The sequence below is a fragment of the Onychomys torridus genome, chromosome 11 (genome assembly GCF_903995425.1).
Source record: "Onychomys torridus chromosome 11, mOncTor1.1, whole genome shotgun sequence".
NCBI classification, from domain to species: domain Eukaryota; kingdom Metazoa; phylum Chordata; class Mammalia; order Rodentia; family Cricetidae; genus Onychomys; species Onychomys torridus.
Genome location: NC_050453.1, coordinates 43757156 through 43779231, shown reverse-complemented (window position 1 = coordinate 43779231; position 22076 = coordinate 43757156). Strand labels below are relative to the sequence as shown.

Below are 22076 nucleotides of genomic sequence, written 5' to 3'. Positions count from 1 at the left end.
TAAGCATCAGACTGTGTCTTATGGTACGATGTATCAGTATCTCATGCCCATGTGGACTGGAATCCACGGGATGGGTGAGCTGGCCTGATACGGGGTTAAGGGATGTGTGCTGTTAATAAGCGTTTGATTGTGTCTCACAGTACAATGCATCAGTATCTCATGGGTTAGAATCCATTGGGATGTTACTAATTGAACCCACTGATTTGCAATATCTATGGTGGAGAGAAGAAACAAGAGAATCCTAGAGTGTTCCATGTGGTGGCTGCAAGGTTCCCTAGCGCCTCCTTGTTTTTTGTCGGGCAGAGATCGGCATGAAGACTAGGCTTTTCAGATAAGTATGTGAAGAAAGTCTGGGAACAAGGCTTCCCATGTGACTCTACATGAGGAGGCTCCCACAGCTCTGTGGAGTTTTACTGTCTTCGTGGACTGCCGAGTCACTAAAAAAATGACTTTCTGTGTGCTTCACCACAATCTGAGTTTGAAGTTGTATGTTGATTTAACTGGGAATTCAAAGATTTAACCATTTCTAATAAGTAAAATTAGTTTGTAGTCAGTGAAGTAAGGAACTCATTAAGGAACTTCAACAAGGAACAAAAACCAGAATTTTTTTTTAACCAAGGAAAACATACAAACTGAAAACCTTTGAGCCTAGGAAAGTAAAGAAATGGCATTATATCTTTACTTTTGATTTATATTATTTAAAAAAATTTTTTACATAAAGCCTTTTTCTTTTAGCCTCCTGTTCCCTAAGTTTGAACCCGAGGTAAATTCATAATTTTGTGATTATGACATCAACCTGTTGCTATGGGAACATCTATGATTTAACAAACAGAATCATAACAACAGCGCTTTGTGCTATTTAGCATTTTTCATCTGAAGATTAAAAAGTATTTTGCAAACAGCATCTCAATAATCCTAGCAACCTCTCTTTTAGAATGTCTAAAATGTTTTCTTTATTTTGATCATGTAGAAGCAGAGGGTTTACGTAGATGCAGACATCATCATCTGTGCATAGGCCAAGCTTCACTAAGGCCCAGTAGAGCATTACTGCGCTCTCATTATAGAATCAGGGGTCTATCTATACATTAAAATGTAGATATCAGTTCTACAACTGACGGGCATATCTTGACCAGGACATACGCTTGTCTGTCAACTTCCTGAGCCTCAGTGTGTATCTGCAGTTAAGCAGGTTACAGAAGGCATCCTTGAGGATCTGGCATTTTAAAAGTGTGAGCACTCATCTCCAAGAAAAGTGAACTAAAACCAGGGAAGCTATTTTAAACGTCAACTGAATATTCTTGGACAGTTTTCTACAGGAAACAGTCCTAAACTAACAAAGAGAATGTTCAGCTGGGTTAGCAAGGCAGACTTCTCCTGCTTTGATTTCACGGGCCTGTAATCCATACCAGATGTCAAATCCTGAAATTCAGAGTTCAGAATTTTGAACTATTGTCTCCAGTGAGATCATAAACACATTTTATAGGCCTGCTAAGTCACACATCAAAACAAATTTTTAACAAATCATTTTTTTAAAGAAAAAAAACAAAGTGAGGCAAACATGAATATACTGAAGAAATATACCTTTGAACCACTTTACTTGAGGTGGAGGAACCCCAGAGGCTTTACATTCCATGACGGTAGTATCCCCAAGGGCCACCAAGAGCTCACTCTGAACTACCACTAACTTAGGGGCTTCTGAAAAACACAAAGATACAAATAGTCAACATCTAGAAAATGCCATGTGGGCTTTAAGTTTGCTGAATGAATCAACGGACCTCACACTTACCTTTACTTATAAGCAGAAAGACACCCTCATACTGTGCATGTGTACACATGCATATGATGCAAATATGTTGAAGCCAAAACAAGGATATTGGGCAAAAATAATGACAAAAACTTGGAAGATGACTAGAAAACAAAGGTGCAAAATGTAGGAAAGTAAATAAGGGCTTTTGCTGAAAAAGCGATCTATAAGGAGACTGGGCTCAGACGAACAAATGCACCCTGCACCCACAACACTAAAAGAATGGAAGAGAAGGGTAATCCAAATCAAAATGGAGTTGAGAGAGGGATAGTGTTAATATTGTCAGCTAAATTAAGACATGAAGCTAATACAATTACAGATTAATTAAAATCGTATTTCCTATGTGATTTTTTTAAGGGTGTTTATGTTGTAATCTTATTAATTTTGTCTTTTTTTTTTTCTGTTTTTCCCCCGCCATACTAATGGTGCCCATTCCTATCATAAGTTTATTTCTTTATGTTTATGGGTCATGGCGTTTTTCTTAGTGTTTCTTGCTTTATCCCTTGGCATTAGTTCACTGGTACACTGTCTCTTACCTAAATGATTCGAGTCCTTCCTAACTCCAACTGCCGTTGCTTTAAACAAAACTAGGAGTTTTCTCCCTAAAGATCACATCATTCCCCTGCTAAATCCCTCCAACAAGCCCTGCTGCTTTCAAGCAGTTTGGCTTTCAAAGCCCATAAACTGCTTCCTTTTCAACTTCACCTGCATCGACTTGCTGGCTTATCACTGGGTACAGAGCTCTACTTGGGAGCCCCAAACACAAAGCTCTCTGCTCTTTCATTCATTCTCTGCCTTTCCCTTCCTCCCTCTTCCCCAGACTCTCCTTCACCACAGTGGCTCTTCAAATTCCACTCATTCTTTCAGATTTAACTCAAATCCTATTTCCTTTGGGAACTCTGACATTCCCCAGTCAGAATTCATCTTACCTCTGCCGGACGCTGACCCCACATCCCCGAGGTAATTGTCTGTGCTTTGTTTTTATAGTTTTATGTATCAACTCCCGTTACTGGAGCCTTTAAAGAGTAGAGGCTACTACTGTGGTATTGAATTTGGTTGGTTGGTTGTGTTTTAGCATTCAGTCTCCAGCAGAGATTTTTGGCATGCCTTGGGTGTTATGCAGCAAAGAAACGTGAATATTTTGGCTTCTCTGTGAAAAACACAAAATTCACTTCTGCTGTGTAGAATTCTGTGTTCATCACTGAGTGCACATGCTCATCCTCGTCTACCTCTTTACCTGTTTTCTGTGAACATTTTTAATCCAAGTACTTCTGAATTTAAAGCCACCTTCCCTTAAATAATTACTCTGCATGTGCTTGTCTGATACTCACTTCGTCCAGGCTCCTGTGACATGACACTTACATTCCTCCATCACCTTGCATGCCAACTTATTCTCTGTTTCTATTGTGTCTTTCTGATACTTCTCTCCTCAACACTGACAGTTTTAATGTCTTACCATGTTTGGAGTCAAGTTAAAGTGAGTGAAAAGGCAGAGTATTTATTTATCCAAATAAAGTATTCACAATCTGCATCCTGACACTGAACACATCATGATATTTTCAACCAATATTAGAAAGTCCAAATTAAACACAGATATGCTCTAAAGTGATATCATTATATACACCTTAATAAAGGCCTTACTTAAGTTTGGAAGGGAAAATGGTAGATGAAATATGAAAATAATATACCGTCAGTTTTGATTATAAGTAGGTAAATATAAAATGGAGGGTGAGATGAGAAAAGACATAGACATTTTTATTTTTAAAATGAAGTATTACTGAAAATAAACCATGGTAGGGTATAATTCTGGACAGTCTAGAAGTCTTTCACAACCTAGACACTTCCTTGATTTCTGTTGATACATTTCCTCACTTATATACAATATTTGCTTTAATCAATATGTGACATGAATGATAAATTACAATATTGGATACAATTGATCTGTAACATTAGTTCTCAGGAAGGATCTTTCCATCACTTGTGAGAATATTCACCCTGTTTTCATTGCCTTTTAAACTGATTATACTTGCCGATGTATCTGAGAGTAGAAGTCTGCTTATCAGTTCCAGCTGCATTGCTTGCCAGGCAACCGTAGGTCCCTGCATCTTTGGGAACTGCATTCTTGATGAATAAAGTGCCTTCTGAGGTCATCCTATACCTTTGGATTAAAAAAATAACATTAAATTAAAAATCCTGCAATAGTAGGAGGACACTATAGTACCCTCTTCAAATATTTTAGAGTTACAGTTTCATTCACTTTAGACATCATCAAGAGCATCATGTTACAAAGAAAGATGTAATAATAATAATAACATCCTATTTTTGAGCCTAGTTTCTCTGATAAAATATGCTGACAAAAAGCAACAGGGGAAGGAGAGACTTATTTAGCTTACAATTCCAGGTTATGCTCCATCATCACGGCAAAGCCGAGGTAGGAACTTGAAGTAGCTTTCACATCCCATTCATAGTCAAGAGTAGAGAGAGAATGAATGCATGCATGCCTCGTGCTTAGCTTATCTCTTCACTCAGAGAGTTCAGGCCCCAGCCCATGGGTTGTGCTGCCTACATTCAGAGTGGGTCTTCCCACTTCAATTAACCCAGTTATGAAAACCCTCTCAGAGGCGTATGCATAGCCCGATCTGATCTAGACGATCCCCTCACTGACCCTCTCCCCAGGTGATTCTAGACTGTATCAAATGGACAAAACCAACACAGATATCATGTGTCCAGAATTGGCTGTGTACCAGAAACTGTTTCAGAAGACTTCTGTTTATTAAAATTTCCATTCTTCCCAATGACCAAATGACCTTGATAACGTAAGCATCTTTGTTTTACAGATGTGGGAGGAGGTTGCACAATTTGCTCAAAAATCAGAGTTATTCAATGAAAGTACTGGAATTTGCACACAGGTAGTCTTGGCTCCTGTGGTGAACTGCCCAGCAAAGGATCCTTCAACATGAAAACCTGAGAGATGCAAGACCCATATATCACCCACAGAATCTGTTATGGTTCTGGGAATAGAATCTGGCTCAGTTTGCTGGAGCAAATCTAAGGCTCCCTGTCATGCCAAACCAGGGGTAATGGAAGCCTGATGGCCAAAAGTCCTTATGTTTCTGACCCATATAGCTACTGCTTTCCGAGCCTAAGGGACTCTTTAGGAAGCAAACAGTAGCATAAAAGAGTCCTTAGTGTACTGTAGCAACAGGGTCAGCAGCTCTCAGGGACATCTGCAGCCTGCAATGGGACTTCTTTTGTGTCCTCCAGTCCTCCTGCCTTCCTCTTTCCCTCTAAACTCATGGCAATGCCTTACATGGGTTGGTTATAACTACATCATTTTTCCCAAGGTAAAGTTTATTGTCCCATTTCAGCTCGAGCTCAAACATAACAAATCATGGTGTCATGTGTACAATTCAAAAGACTGGAGAACACTTGATCTTAGCTACTGAAATTAAGGATTAATAACTTCCAACTTTTTAAGATCACGATTTGCATTATTTTTTTGACATTTCCTAGCCTGTTTATAAAGTATAAAGCTGTAGATTTTCATCAAGTTTAATACTAAGGATCAGGTCTGATTCACTTAGTCTCAAATTTTCATCAGCTTTTCTCATTCAATAAAAACAAAGAAGATGATACAAACCCAGTACCTGTGTGAACCCATGATAAACATCTCATTAATGGTCCAGACAATCTTTGGTTTGGGATAACCTGTTGCAGAACACATGACGGAGACTTCAGACCCTCCAGTGAAAGACTGGTTCTTGGGCATCACAGTGACTTTGGGTTTTTCTGTAAATAAAATGAAAGTTTCATCGTGAAATGCCCATTTATATTGACATGAGATGGTGGGCTTTATCAGGAGTTGCTGAAGCTTCCACCAACTACACTTTATTATTTGGAGGAGAACCCCACCATACCCCAATCACAGGTCTGGAGTCTCAGAAAAAGAACGAGACTAAAGGAAATGAAAACCAGAGAAGCAAACTTCCCTTGGAAAGAGAATGAACTTGATCCCAATGCTGCCATGTTTCTGTCTCCACTGGTTACCATGAGCTGCCTCTAGGTTCTAGGTTTTGTCTGCTGTTCTGAAACTTCCCATTAAACTTTTTTTTTTTTTCAGGTAAAGTCCTCCAATGGAGGCTCAAGCTCTTTTTAAACAGAGAAGGCAGATTTGGAGATTCAAACAACCTGTCAGCTTTGTTTGAATCAATCTTTCTCTTTTGATAGAAAGTCTGAGACCATGTCCTTCCTACTATACGTCTCCCATTATCTTCCATTTAACATCTTAGAATCTGCAGTGGACTGGATTGAAAAGATACTTAACACAGTTGATGGACAAACAGCCATTCTTCAATCATAATAACTGCCAGCCCCTCTTAAGAAAGACCTGGCTATAATGGTCATGTGACTCACACATGCACACCCTCAGACCCTCAATATAACAAGAAATGGCAATGACTCGAATTATCTAAAGTTTTCCATTTGTATGGACAGAAAAAACACCTTTGAAAATTAAACTTGAAGCCTGCAATTTATTGTCAACATATAACTGGGATGTTGACACAGCTCCTTTGCTCTCCCCTGCTTCCTGTGTCCGTACGTTAGGCTGCAAGCATTCCTCTCCAAAGACAGGGCTATCAAAGAAATCATAAACAATTCTCTTAGGAAAATCCTCCAGCTGATTGAGCAGAAGGAAACAAGCTCCCTTTCCTGGTGTTTGAAGAGCCCATCAGTTCTGAGAGAAGCAAGCTAACTCAGTTGGGGCTTGCTTCTGCATAGCTCATGTTTTCGTACACAAACCAGGAACTGTGCTAACTTGGACACATGTGGCTTTCTATCTCCGCACTCTGTTTCATTGAGCTTTTATTCTAGATGACACTGAGAACTCCAATTAACAACCTAGACCTAGATATGTTTATGGTGCATCACTCTACTGCAGGCCGGTGTGCAAATTGGGGCTTACTTTCACTAGGAGAAATCAGTCTCTGGAAGCCCTATTCACTCAAGGGAGGTAGCCGTGAGGCTCCTGCATAAATGAAGAACTAATTAGTGATTAATTGCTAGCAGCTTAAGATCACCCTTCTCCCTTTATTTCCTGTTTACATTGCAGTTCTCAAATTATGATCTAGTCTTTGAAGTCAAAGTTTAAGGGCTCTTTCCGGCCCGTGGACATGGTTGATCCCTCATTATTCCACAGACTCTTCTCAACGAACACAGGGCTGAAGAAATGCATGGGGTCAAGAGCAGCCTGGCCACAGCCAGTCAGTGCACACTGTGATTCCATCTGGACTCCATCAGCTCTGAAAGGCTGAGGGACTACACATGGAACAGGGGTGTCCCAGACAGTCTTCGGGAGATGAAGAGGAAGAGGAGCAATCCTTTTCCTTTTCCCAATTCATTGGAACTCCCAAATTTATTTGGTCCCACCTTTCTAAAGTAAAAATGTTTCTCGTGGCTAACTCCTGTTCACATGGGACTGCTGCGTCAGGCGGCTCTCAAGATCTTTGTCTAAACTTGGTGCCAGACCCTGGCCTGGCATGTATCCCAGCAAGAATCCCACTGGTAGGCTCTGTGGTTCAGATATCAAAGTAAAAATAAATGTCAGTTACTCAAACCAGGATGCAGGGAGTGAAGAGGTTATTGAGCAAATAAAGCCTGGATGTAGGGTGCTGCCCGGGGTCATACAAATCTTTCTGGGACATACAGATGGGATGACCTCATCCCACCAGAGGTGAGAAATTTACCATTGCCCCGTGAAGACTATCCCTGCTGGTGATAAGAAAATCAGAAAGGGCATGAGCAAACACAGGGAGGCAAACCTGGCTGCCCACCAATAGAGATGGTGAAATAATTCCCATTTTTAGTAAAGTAGCGGAAATAGGACAAGAGTATGCCATAGAGGAACCATAATTTAACTCTTTGGTGCAATGACCTCTTTAACCCACTAACAAATCCACACCCCCTTATTTATAAAGTTGGCCCCATTTTAATGGGAAAAACATATTAGGTTGGATTCAGAAGCTAAATTCCAGTCTTAGGTCCTGGGGGTAAGTGGTTGGCTTTTATTTTCGGCTTTCTTTCTCATTTCACAACTTTCCCACCACCACACGTCACCCATCAGTACCGCCATCTTCCAGGGCAGCATGCTGATGTTTTATTTCTAAGTTATAACAAGACAAAATATAAATCTTAAAAGTAATTTCTCATCAATGATTCAAAAAAAATATATATATATATATATATATATATATATATATATATATATATGTATGTGTGTGTGTACATTTGATACATACAAATAGTCTTTTAAGTCTTGAGTGCCTTTATGAACTATTGGAATGAATTATAAACAGCCATGAAAATAAGCAGTATTCTACCTACTAGGATCAGCAAACTAAAAACAATCCTCATCACCCCTTGGAAATTGCCAGGGTCATCCTTGCAGTAGGAGGTGTATATTCTAACTGCAGCAAATGGTTTGTTGTTCTTGAGCCACTGACTGGGAAAATTTCAGAGACCACATCTAAGGACTTTATCTTCAAGGAGATTTAATCATTAATGACAAATTAATCAGCTAACGTTAGTGCATTAACCTAAGTAACTACTCTCAATATTTAACTACCACTGGCCTATTTAGAGCATTTCGACAAATTTCTATATGTACTTTATTTATTTTCACTCAACATTCATTTATTGAGAATCTACTATGTTTCAAACACTTTATACTGTCAAATATTTCACACACAGAAATGCATTGTTTTGTAAAATTAAAGGCTGCATTTCTTTTTACTGTCCATTTACAACTTGCTGTCAACTTAGTCAATTTACTGAAGTAGAAAGGTAGGCTTAATATCGTGTGCATTATTTGCACAATACTGAATGCTAGACTCACTTTACAGATGAAAAATTAAAGCTCAGAAAAGTTTAATTTTCCCAAAGTCTTTGAAAGGTAGAGTTAGGAATAAACTGGTCTTGCTGACTCCATGTTGTCTATACTTTACTAGAAACAATATTACCTACTGCAGAGGGTTATGCTGGGTCAGCTGTCTGTAAACATAAAACAGCAGTTCCTGGCACCTAGATGCTAGATTACTGTCAATTTAATTGTTAATCTTCCATTATTTGGCAAAGCATGCCAAAATAAGTAATATGGAATTTTAAATACACCTGTGCATGCATACTATGAAATAACAACCACTATCCTCAAATTCTATTTACCTTATCCAACTATTTGTAAGAAATGCTTATTCTCATGAAATTTAGGATTATCTCTTGATACTTAAAATTTATTCTAGGTTTAAGTAAAAATTTTAAATCATTTCTCAACTTTACAGACAGGGAAAAAACATGCTAATACCTATCTATGTAAGCTAGCACGTGTTAAGTAATGATGATGCAGTGAACATATGTTTATGCTCATGCAAATTTCAGACTCAGTGAAGTAATTCTGGTGATCAGAGATTTACTTCATCAATCTTTTATTGTGCTATTGTCTCTGGTGACATGGACTACTTCATGAGAGATATCCACCCTCTCATAACATTATAGAAAACATACTAATCCACCTAATGGTCCAATATAAATTGCATGGAGGAAAGCTGAAGGCTGTGTTTGATCCTCTGGTTTCTACATGGCAGTATGTGGTCCTGCAGCTGTAGCTACCCACTGAATCTGTGCAGAGGAGGGCAGGCCTCCTGTGTTGTTCTCTGGCAGGAAGCATCCTCCTTATGGGGAGCGGGGCATCTAAGAGACTCCAAAGCGGGAGACTGTTTCAAACAGTACTATAAAATTAACATCATACATAGAAATACATCTCATCACTTTTCTAACTTATAAACTGGACCAGCACAAGCACTTGTAAGTTTAGCAGCTACTGAATCATATTAAAAGTTTTTTAGAAATCACTTTAGCCTGTTGTAAAACTTACAAAACTTGCATGCCATATTTCCTGAGTTGGGGTGAACTAATTAAAACAATACTTAAGAATAACAGCTTTGTCATTGTTTTCATGAAAGAATTACCAAATTATATTATAAGTTTGGGTTGGAAATGTAAGCAGTAATATGTTGGCTTGTGCTACAACTGGAAAAGAAAACACTTACATAATGAAATCTAAAACTGGGGATGTGACTCAAAGAAACCACTGGAAGCTAAGGAAACATGAAAGGTCAGGTGAGGGACCCAAGACAACACAGTGAAGACCTACATTCAACCAAACCATCCACCTGATTTGTAGTTTTGAAATTAATAGCTGATTTATTGTGTTCCTATATCTCCTTTTCATTGTGGATAATACATGTTGTGAGCATGTTAAATGATCTATGAGATTCTCATGAACAACACTACATGAAAAACTGGAAAATAATTAGCACTGAATTTCCTAAACGGATTTCTACTGTATCATACAACTGTAAAATGAATTCTATGGAGTCTGATCTTTCTTCTAAAGAACTGTACTTGTCGTAAACAAATTTCAAAAACATCACATAATGACAACTACTGATTGAGTTTTCTGAAAATTGTAATTCGTGGCTGTAGCCCATCCAGGTAAACGTTTATCAAACCTACTGATTCAAGTCAGTTTCTTCAAAACAAGTTGACATTGTTCTCAAAGGAATAACTTCCATTTCTGATTGGGGGAGTAATCCCCACTAGTGTGGATGCTGCCTTGAATGCATGAAGCTTGCAGAAGGAAAGTGACATAATCTCACAAAGCTTGGATGCTGCCTTGAATGCATGAAGCTTGCAGAAGGAAAGTGACATAATCTCACAAAGCTTGGTTTCTAAGAGACAAGTGTTTACCCCTGCACTTGACCTTACTTTGCAACTAGGAGAAATAGCAGTGGACTATATTTCGATATTTCAAACTTTTCCATTGTCTACTAGAGAAGTCCCAGGAGTGGCCAGGGAGCCCTTCCAAAGAACCAGGGATGACAACCAAAACCAGTCAGTCAACCAACCAACCAATCAATGAGAACAAAAACAGAAATCAGTTGCCTAGAGAAAGAAGCCTGTCTCCCGAAACCCCAAAGAAGGGGGTCAAATTAAGTGTTCCTTGCCTTACACAACAGCACACACCTGTAGTCCTAGTATCAGAAGGCAGAAGCAGGAGAGTTACAGTCTTGAAGCTAGTTTGGGTTATATAGCAAGACTCTGTCTCAAAAACAAAATAATCAAAAACTTTCTCGTCTGTAAAGTGAGTCTAGCATTCAGTACTTTGCACACAGTACACACAAAACCAAGCCTACCTTTCTACTTCAATAAATTGACTAGAAAGAAATGCAGCCCTTAATTTTACAAACAGTAAACTTTCCAAATGGTACCTCACCAATGGAAATACGAAGACAAGGTTGAACCATCTTCCAAATGGAAATTATTTCCTTAAATGATAACAATCCAAGTGAATTTGAATCATGGTTTCTTAATGTGACAGCTGCAGTAAGTTTCCTAAAACTTCTTTGCTGCATCTGCCTTCCTTCTCTCCACAAATAGAAGCTTCCACACTGTCCAATATGGTAGCCACAAATCCCCACTCTTACCCAACACTCTCTCAAACTCATGACCTCTTTCTTTAATTATTATCATTACAGATATATACATATAAATGTATAAATACAACTTACTGAGTCCATTTATTGTTGTTTGCATGTACATGGTTTTAGGGCTGACCACTTGGTATTTGATAATCTAGAGGGTTTGTTCTTGGGAAAGACAAATTTTCTCAGCTACAGAGGAAGTATTAATCTCAAAGGGAAGAAGGCCTATCCATTGATTTACCAGTAGGTGGCGCACTGGCAACAACCACACAAGCAAGAAGCTAAACAAAAATCAAAATCCATCTTGACAGATAAATGCTGAATTTGCCAAGAAGTAAAAATAGTTTAAAAAAAAAAAAAAAAAAACACCCAAATGTCAATGTTATTCTAAAATTCAGCTATTAAGAGAATGGTGATAGTTTCAGATACATTCAATGATAAATTAAGACTGGATTCCACATTAATCATAGAATCTTCACGTTTAAAAGAATCTGAAACCTACATTTTATATTATCCAATGCTATAATAATTTCATTTATTTGATAGTCATTTAGCTAATTCCTAGCAATCATTTACATGCTAATATTTCCACTTAGTGCTATTTTTTCCTAACAAAATAAATCACTCATTTATATAGGTATTGTTTGGGACAATATATGTCACGATAAAAGAACATGATGGAGAAGGGAGATGGAGTTTAGAGAAAATTTTCTCTAACTTGTAAACTCTTCCAATAAATGATGGCTCACAATAAATATTACAAGGTCTTTGTTTTGTTTTGATTTGGTTTTTTGGATTTGGTTATTCAAGACAGCATTTCTCTGAAGAGCCTTGGCTGTCCTGGAACTCAATCTGACATGTCTTTTTTTTTTTTTTTTTTTTTTTTTTTTTTTAAGGGGTGGTTTTACAACAACTTCTCTAAATCACTGACTTTTCAAATAAGACATATAAGGCCAAAGTTGAGATTCATATTTTCATTTGGCCTTTAAAGAACAGCAAATAAAAATGTGCACTATTGTTTTGTGGCATACTAGGCTTCTGAGGCTTTACAAAGGTGTCTGGTGTCTCTAAACCCACTCTTGGTTACATCAAATGTCGGCTAGTGCATAAAAAAGGATCACGTCATACAAACTCACAAGAGTTGGGGAACCAAACACAGCTCCATAGGATTTTTTGAAGGAACCTTTAGAAACTAACAACCAACTTTGTCAGTAGACAAATTCATTTGCTGCCTCACTTACCTGAATGCAGCCATCACACAGTTAGAGTATCTGTAATGGAAGTCTACTGTGAGATTACAACTCCCCCATACTGTCACTTCGTCAACACACACACACACACACACACACACACACACACACACACACACACACTTCCATCTTTATCACAACCACAGCGTTCAACTTTTCTTTATATTCCAATATAGTAGACCATGCCTGGAACCTTTTCCTTCCTTCTCCAGCTTTATCCCGACAGCGTCCCTCAACTATTTTTCCCTCTAGGTGTCTTGCCATGGTACAGAGGCGATGCCATAAACTCTCAAACCTAAGTGATGCCTCCTATTCTGTAAGAAAAGGGCTCCTGCTGGGTGTAGGGGACAGAGGCAGGTGGACCTCTGTGAGTTCAAGCCAACCAGGCCTATGTAGCAAGGCCCTGTCTCCAAAATGAGTAAATAAATAATTTAAATAAGTAAAGAGGCTACAGAAGCTGGAGGTGAGAGATGGAACCGCACCCCCAAGAGGATGGCTTTCTGCATCGCACTGGGTGCTCCCTCTGCAGGCTCACATTTCTGTGGTCCCTCCTTGACTAGGCACGTTTCTCCACTTGGAAAGACTTTCCAACCACTGGTATAAGATGACTTACTCTTCAGGGAATTCCATAGGCATCCTCTCCTGCATCTGTCTCCTGGAGGAAGTCCTTAGTCTAGACAGCATTCTAGGTAGAGTTAAAGGCTTTAGAAAACCTTGGTGGTATTCACAGTGTTGTAAATACTCATTTTAATTCCTTTATTACCTTATGGCCATTGTTTTTGCAGGTGTTTGCACACACGTGTGTGTGTGTGTGTGTGTGTGTGTGTGTGTGTGTGTGTGTGTTCATTGTTTTAGGTGCTGGGGATAAAGCAAGAAAGATATCCTTGTGCATACTGTCAAGTGATCTACAACTCGATATACAACCAGCTGGCATTACTGGGTTTTAGAGGAATAGAATATCATATGCATTTACAGCAAGGGGTATATTGCCAAAGAGTTAATTCTTGAATAACTAAACGTATAAACAGATAACCAAATAAAATACCATCGCTAACTCATTCTAACAAGGCATTTCATGTATTTCTGCATGTTTCATGTGAATAAAAGTATACCTACTACAAAATAAGTTTGAGATAGTGCCTTGTATCTCAGCATCAACGAAGAGCCCTTCATGAGTATCTGGTAGCTTTGCTATCACTAGGCAGATGATCTTAACACACCATTACTTCCTTTGGATGCAGCAAAGAAGGTTTTACTATGTGGTATTAGCTCTAATACTGTCCTTATTTATAATAGTCAAATATCACACCTCCTCCCCCACAAAAAGAGCAAGTTGCTTATGTTATTTCCTGCCACAAATCCTAATCTTGTTTTCAATCAGACACTTAAGACGTTAGTCAATACTGGGGAAGATGGGATTAAATAATTTTTAGTACACATGACATTTATACCTTTTATACTCACAAGCATTCTCTTGACTAAACATTCTGCTTCTCATGCAGTCTTTCCACGCATGTGCAGGGAGCGCATTAGTACCCTGGAAACTCCAGACCACTTCATCCTCCATATTTTGCTCTAGGCATTTCTCCCACTAGGCTGTTCCTGAGTTGTATTTGTAGGAGGAAAAAACACCTCCCTTTCCTACTCACACTCAATTCCTCATAACACCCTGACATTATATATGAGAGTCCCCTCTCTGCCTGCCACATACACACATATACATGGAGGAAATTCAACTCAATTTAGTTAAAGGCCCAGCCCTTAACACTTCCCATTTTAGATAACAAATTTGTCATCATATATACTTCAGAGAAACCAGATGGAAATCCAGGGTTAACACTAGCACCTTCTCAAATTGGGTTACTTTGCTAGAGAAGCTCACAGAACTCAGAGAAACAACTTACATGCTGACAAGTGGGTGCACAGGAATCTAGAGGCCATGTTCAGGATCCTTTCAAACCTTTTACTATGTTCCTCTTAATCTAATTGCTCAAACATCCTTTATTAATAAAACAGCAAATGCAGAATGTTTCTTCTTTATCAGTATTTATCAGAATTACTTAAAAGAGGTTGTAAATTACTAAAGAGTACTTATTAGTATTACTTAATCATTAATTGTGAAAATGTCCTACTGAGTTCGTGGGCCATGTTAGCAAACTACTGCATTCCCAGGAAGTGCTCAACCTTCTGACACATACTTGGCTGATCAGGAGGCTTGATGGTTGATTCACATCTGAAATGTGTGCATTCTCTGGGAATGAGCCCTTGACCTGTGCATCCAATGCTATTCTGAAGCAGCATCAAAACTGAATATATTGATGTCCAAAGACATGGAGATTTAGTTGGCAGGAATAGAAAACCCCTACAGATTCAGTGTCTGAAGTGTTGAGAATGAAAAGAGACCATGATAAACACAGTCTGGGAGGGTCAGGTGCACAGTTTTCCGAGCACTTTTCCAGTGTTAATTAGCAGTTCTATAATTTAATGAGTTGACCTGTTTGCTGACTCTTCATCTGCTCCATCTCGTCACAGCAGTCAGGCACTGTATTGGGAAAGAAGTACCTTTGTCCTAGCTCGTACTTTCACTCCAGCCTTTACCCTCTCCAACATCTGGATATTCTTCCTGCTAGCTCTCTCACAGGGTTTGTGTTAACGCTCATTTTCACGTGGTCTGTCCTTGCTGAAAATTCAAATGTTCATTGTTTACAGCTTCTTTAGAACAATTTTTTATACACTTGAATATCTACTAAACCATCCAAATCCTCTTTGCTTTACAATCTAAATAAATCTACTTCTTAAGCTTCTCCTTGTAAGTTCTATTTAAAGACACTTTAGTGTTTCTGTCTTTCAAGTTTTAGAGAGAGATAATTCTTTCCATCTAGAATAGAGTTCCCTAACATCTTTTCAGAGCACAGACACTTTAGATAAAAGGCACGAGGACATGAAGCATATGCTAGTTACTGTCATTTGAATGCATGGAGTTGGAATGTGTTGAAACAGAAACTTGATCTATGGAGACAGTAGGCTACATTTAGCAGATAAACTGAATGTTAAACTTTTATTACAAGAAAGCCAATTTAGTATCTACTGAAATGTTGCACTTGCTTCTTTTATTAGACTTCACTTTTAGGTCAGAAAGGATTTAAAGCAGCTTAGTCTGTAATTCTCTACTGCAAAATTCTATATCCTTAAGTTTTCAAATACGAATTTTCGTTCATTGAATTGCTTCATGGCACTCATATGAACAATTCTCTATTATAGCTATTTTAAAATACATAGAATACTTTCTGACATTTTGTAGATACAAGATAAACTCTCAGATATGATTTCTAGGTAAAACTAATCTTACCTGAACTCTAAGTGGGACCATAATCTCAACTCAAGAAACTTCACTTAAATGCCTTTTAAAAATAAATCCCATTGTGTTTTTAAAAGGGTTTCACAGAAGAAAAGTCAGTAGACTTATGAATACAGTTCTAGATGGTTACTGTGGTGACTTGAACGACAATGACCCCCATAGGAGCATATGTTTGAATACTTGGTCCCCAGTTGGTGGAAGGGATTGGGAAGGATTAGTAGGTGTGGCCTTACTGGAGGTGTGTCATGGGGTCATCTTTCAGGTTTCAAAAGCCTATCTCCACCCTTGTGTGCTCGCTCTCTCTCTCTTCTCTCTCTCTCTCTCTCTCTCTCTCTCTCTCTCTCTCTCTCTCTCTCTCTCTCAATGCCTCCTGCTTATGATTGAAATGTGAGTTCCCAATGTGACAGCATGCACAAGACCTGAACAGATTTAAACCAAACAAAATCCCAGCATTGAAACAATAAACAAACTTCCACGCCTAACCAAGAAACTATCTGCAATTGATTCCTCTGGGTAAGGGAAAACCAGTTTTCTCCAATGGAGTGCCACTGGGTATATCAAAAACATTCCAGGGCAGATCTCATGCCTTAAAAACAGCTGACCAGAGACTTCGATGACTCCAGAGCAGAAGAGAAAACTCAGCCACAATATTTTAAGTATGACAACTTTGAAATGACAAGAGAAATAAAAATCAAAAGCATAAGAAAACATGAAAGTAGCTCATCAGAAGCAGCACTGCAGATACTCTGTGGCTGACCTTATTTTACACTTACATCAAGTGACAGATCCAACATTAATATAATCACGTGAGTTTTACATTTCTTTGTTGGCTTTCAAAAATCAATAATTTTACAGCATGAATGGCCAATGCCTCAACAATTTACGTTTGGAAAGAACTTCCACAGCTCAGGATGCACTGACAAAATATGTGTCATATCTTTAATTCTAAGCAAACTATTATTGCCTACAAATAAAGTTTAGGAAGACTTCCTCTCAATATGACAAACTGCTTAAAACTAAACTTTTTATTAAGAAAAATACACTGGATCCTCATTTTATATTTTATATTCTCATTGACACAAATGAAGACATAGTAAACAACACCCTCCATGGCCTCTTTGTCAGTTCCTGCCTCCAGGTTCCTTCCATGCTTGAGTTCCTGTCCTGACTTCCTTCAGTGATGAACAGTGATGTGGAAGTGTGAGTCAAACAAACCCTTCCCTCCCCACGCTGCTTTAGTCATGGTGTTCAATCACTCCAACTAAGATACATCCCAACACTTCTCTGATGGATTGGTAATGATCCTGCTAAGAGTGGCTAAGAGAAAGTTGGCAGTCTGTTATATCTCAGTATCCTTAATTTTGATTTATGTTTCTTTTAAAAATAATTTGGGTACTCAACTCTCATTTTTGGTCAATTATTTTAAGAAGGCAATAGAGTTGGTATTTGCCCACAACTCTTGAACATTTCAGAGTGCTCCTTTAGAAGGCAGACAAATTAACCAGATTAACATTCTTGGATCCACTCTCTCATTCCCAAAGTATATGTATCCTTCCCATTATTGGGCCAGTTGCAATTCTTAGCTTCAGACAGCAGCAACATCACAAGCTAACTTTAAAGAAACTCATTACAAGTACACGTTTGTTTTTTGTTTTGTTTTTAAAGATCAAAAGAAGATTTAATAACACGTAGAAAACAAGACAGACAAAGGATCTCAGCCAGCCAACACTCAGATTGATGGTGAAGGGTCACTGGGACATTGGTTTCTGACATCACTAAATTCTGCATCCGATGATACTGCCAAGAGTAAAAGCAACAGTCAATGTCCCCACTGGGACATATGAATCTGACTATGTGGCCTGCGAGGGGACCTGGAATGTGGTCTCTAATCTCTTTTGTTTTCTACTTCCCATCAAGATAAAAAGCAATTCCTCCTAAACTTGGGGAAAGTATTCTGACCCTAAGAGACACTCATGAAAGACTATTGCACCCATTTTGATTATCTTCTAGCTTATAATATATTTGATAAGTCTGATGTCAGTATGCTTTTGGAGCCTTCTGGTTACAATGTATTGACATTGTTTGCCTGTTTGTAGAGGTTTTGATTCATACCAGCAACATATTTCAGCCAGGATGTATCAAAACGAAGCTCTCACTTCATTGCTTTGCTTGAATTGGTTGTCTCTGGACAATTTTCTCCCCAGGACAGTTTTCAACTCTATTAATTATTTCTTTGGTTTCATTAGACTGTGTTTCTTCAATAGATATAAATATTAGATGGGATTTCCATTTTAAAGAAAGTCTTGTTATTTAAGTATCAAGTATTTATCTCAGTGCTCTGAAAATGTTTTAACTTTATTCACTATATCCCTAATTTTATTTTTATATACTGTTAGTGCCTCTAGGTCAGATTTTTCATTCTATTATTGTATCTTTTCATTTTCTTTTTTTGTTTGTTTGTTTGTTTTTTGAGGCAGAGTCTTTTTGTACAGCCCTAGCTGTCCTAGAACTCACTATATAAACCAGGATGGCCTCAACTCACAGAGATCCACTTACTTCTGCCTCCTAAGTGCTGGGATTAAAGGCATGTGCCCTGATGACTGGCCAGGCCATCTTCTCTTTTAAGTGAAACAGATTATTTATTCATCTGTGTAAGGCACATTATGATAATTTAATGCATATACAATATATAATAACCAAATCGGGATAAGAAACATTTCAGTCTTTTCAAACATGAGTCATTTTATGTAATTGGATTTTTATACTCTTATAATCATTTTGAAATGTATCGTAAATTATCTTAATGGAAAGATATCTTATTATACTTAATAAAAGCCAGAAGTAATTCTACCAGGCTTACTGTGTTTTTGCAGTCCTTGTTAAATTTCATTTCACGCCCCCCCCTCCCCAATGCTCACACACATACTCCTCTTAGTAATGAACACTGTTGAATGCAGTTAATCTATGAGACTGTCTTGGTTCCACAAATGAGTGTGAGTATTCTTTGTCTATCTCACTTCACTTAATATAGTGACTTCCAGTTCCATCAGGGTGCTACAAATAATGGTAACTGTGGAGTCACAATCGCTGGCTAAAATAGCATTAGATTAAGGCACAGCCACTGTGTTGAAATTAAAACAACACTCATCCTCACAAAATTTTGTGAATTTTATCTATTTGGTGATAGCTCTTCTAACTTCAGTGAGATGATATGTCACTGTAGTTTTGCATCTTCTGATGATTAAAGAAATTGAGCATTTCTTTATGCCCTTGGAGATCATTTGAGTTCATTCTTCTGAGAAATATCTATTTACTTCTTAACATCTTTCTAATTACATTAAACGTTTTGGAAGTGGGGTAGGTGTTTCTGGTTTTGGTTTGATAGGGTGTTTTGTTTGTTATACAATTTTGGTATTAATATGTTTGTGTTTCTTATATATTCTGGATAACAATCCCTTGTCATATGAGTGGTTTAAAAATATTCTTTCGTTACCTCTGAACTTCATTTCTTTTACAAACTTCTTAGTTTAATGTAATCCCATTTGTCTGTTTTTAGCCTTTGCCACCTGTGTCTTTGTGGTCCTGTCTGCAAACATGTCCTATTCCAACATCTTGAAATGTTTCTCTCTTTCTTAAAAATTTTTTTATCTTTTTATTTTATTTTATAATTTAATTTAATTTTACATATCAGCCATGGATTCCCCTGTCCTCCCCCCTCACACCTTCCCCCCAGCCCACCCCCCATTCCTGTCTCCTCCAGGCCAAAGACTCCTCTGGGGATTCAGCTTAGCCTGGTAGGTCCAGTCCCCTTCTCCAGGCTGAGCAAAGTGTCCCTGCATAAGCCCCAGGTTCCAAACAACCAGCTCATGCACTAAGGCAGGTCCCGGTCCCACTGCCTGGGGGCCTCCCAAACAGTTCAAGCTAATCCTAATCAACTGTCTCACTTATCCAGAGGGCCTGATCCAGTTGGGGGCTCCACAGCTATTGGTTCATAGTTCATGTGTTTCCACTAGTTTGGCTATTTGTCCCTGTGCATTTTCCTTTCTTGGTCTCAACAATTCTCACTCATACAACCCCTTCTCTTTCTCACCAATTGGACTCCTGGAGCTCCACCTGGGGCCTGGCTGAGGATCTTTGCATCCACATCCCTTAGTCATTGGATGAGATTTCTAGCACAACAGTTAGGGTGTTTGGCCATCCAATCTCCAGAGTAGATCAGTTTGGGCTTTCTCTCGACCATTGCCAGTAGTCTACAGTGGAGATATTTTTGTGGATTTCTCGGGACCTCTCTAGCACTTTGCTTCTTCCTATTCTCATGTGGTCATCATTTATCATGGTCTGTTATTCCTCGTTCTCCCTCTCTGTTCTTGATCCAGCTGGGATCTCCCGCTCCCCTAAGCTCTCTTTCCCTCGAACCTTGCCCTTCATTACCACCACTCATGTCCAGGTTGTTCGTGTAGATCTCATCCATTTCTCTGTCATTGGGTGATCTCTGTGTTTTCTTAGGGTCCTGTTTTCTAGGTAGCCTCCCTGGAGTTGTGTAGCAGTCTAGTCATCTTTGTTTTACATCTACTATCCTCCTATGAGTGAGTACATACCATGTTTGTCCTTCTGAGTCTGGGTAACCTCACTCAGGATGATTTTTTCTAGATCCATCCATTTGCCTGCAAACCTCATGATGTCATTGTTTTTCTCTGCTGAGTAGTACTCCATTGTGTATATGTACCACATTTTCTTTATCCATTCTTCAGTTGAAGGGCATCTAGGTTGTTGTAGTAATGCATGCATTATTTTAACATTTAGATCTTTGGCTGGCTTTGAGTTGGTTTCTGTACATGTTGAAAGGAAGGGAACTATTTTCACTCTGCACTTGCACAATGCTGCCAGCACCATTTACTGCATAGACTGTCTCCTTCAGCTGCATGTTCTTACAGCTTTTGTCAAATATCTGCTGGTGGTTTGAAAATGGTAACGTTTTTATTCTTATTCCATTAGTATTTATATCTATTTTTATGCCAGAGTTCTGCTATTTTAGTAAGTAAATTTCTATAGTATGTTTTGCAGTTAAATATTGTATTAACTCCAGCCTTTGTTTGGTTTTTGGTGTTTTTTTTTTTTTAATGAAAGTCTTTGGCTATTCTGGACCTTGTGTGGTTACATGTGAAATTAAGATTTCCTATTTCTATAAAGGAAGTAATTGGTATTCTGATGAGAATTTCATTTAGTAGCATTGTGCATAATATTAATTCCACTAATCCATGAATATGGGGTATCTTCCCTTTTTTTTTTTTTTTTTTTGGTGTGATCCATAATTTCTTTTATCAATGTTTTGTCATTTCATTGCAAAGACCTTTCATTCTTTTGGTTAAATATACTCCTAAATTCTTTTTTCTTTTTTCTTTTTTCCCCCTCCATTCCCATCTCCTCCAGGGCCAAGACTCCTCTGGGGATTCATTTAAACTTGGTGGATTCAGTACAAGCAGGTCCAGTCCCACCTTCCATGCACACACGCATCCCGGCTCCAGCAGGGACCGAGGTGGCAGGAGGGACCACAGAGAGGGACCGAAGGGGCGTGTTTTCCAGAAGCCACTGCCCATGCCACATTAAGGCGAAAGGGAAAAGTTCTGAGACATGGAGGAAAAGAATGTGATGTTCGGAGTTGCCTAGACTAGCGGTTCCCTGGCTGGCACGTGTATTCCAGAGCCTAAATATTTTTGTAGCTCTTATAAATGATATTTTTTCTTAATTTTGTTCTCAACAAGTATTTTGATTTTATTTTAAAATCCTACTCTGAGGGATTTCCAATAAGGACCGATACTAAATTCCACAATCCCATTAACATTTACTTTATCTGAAACCATCAGTGTGTTGAGATGGCCCCAGAGCTCTAGTAACTCTAATGCTGAGTGAATGGATTAAGATTATTTTCCGGGTCATCACGTGTAGAAATTTATTGAACCCTTTACAAGAACAACTTCGCTATAGAGGCATTTCCAGATTCATTAACAATAGATGTCCCTTACAGTTACAAAAGATACCTCGAGGACCACAGAGAAAACATCACTCAGATGTAGAGTATCTTTCACAGTCTCTGCGGTTTCTGTTTCCTTCTGTAACAATAATGTAAG

The 22076-nt window shown here is 38.5% G+C and overlaps 1 protein-coding gene across 1 annotated transcript in view; it reads right to left on the bottom strand.

The window, feature by feature from the left end:
- Positions 1-22076, bottom strand: part of Hmcn1 (hemicentin 1) — a 439960-nt gene that overhangs the window by 226181 nt on the left and 191703 nt on the right. Inside the window, exons 12-14 of the mRNA XM_036202400.1 lie at positions 5452-5593; positions 3835-3962; positions 1582-1695 (exon numbers count right to left, since the gene is read on the bottom strand). Coding sequence (XP_036058293.1) covers positions 1582-1695; positions 3835-3962; positions 5452-5593 — 384 coding nt within the window. The remainder of the gene's footprint in view (positions 1-1581; positions 1696-3834; positions 3963-5451; positions 5594-22076) is intronic.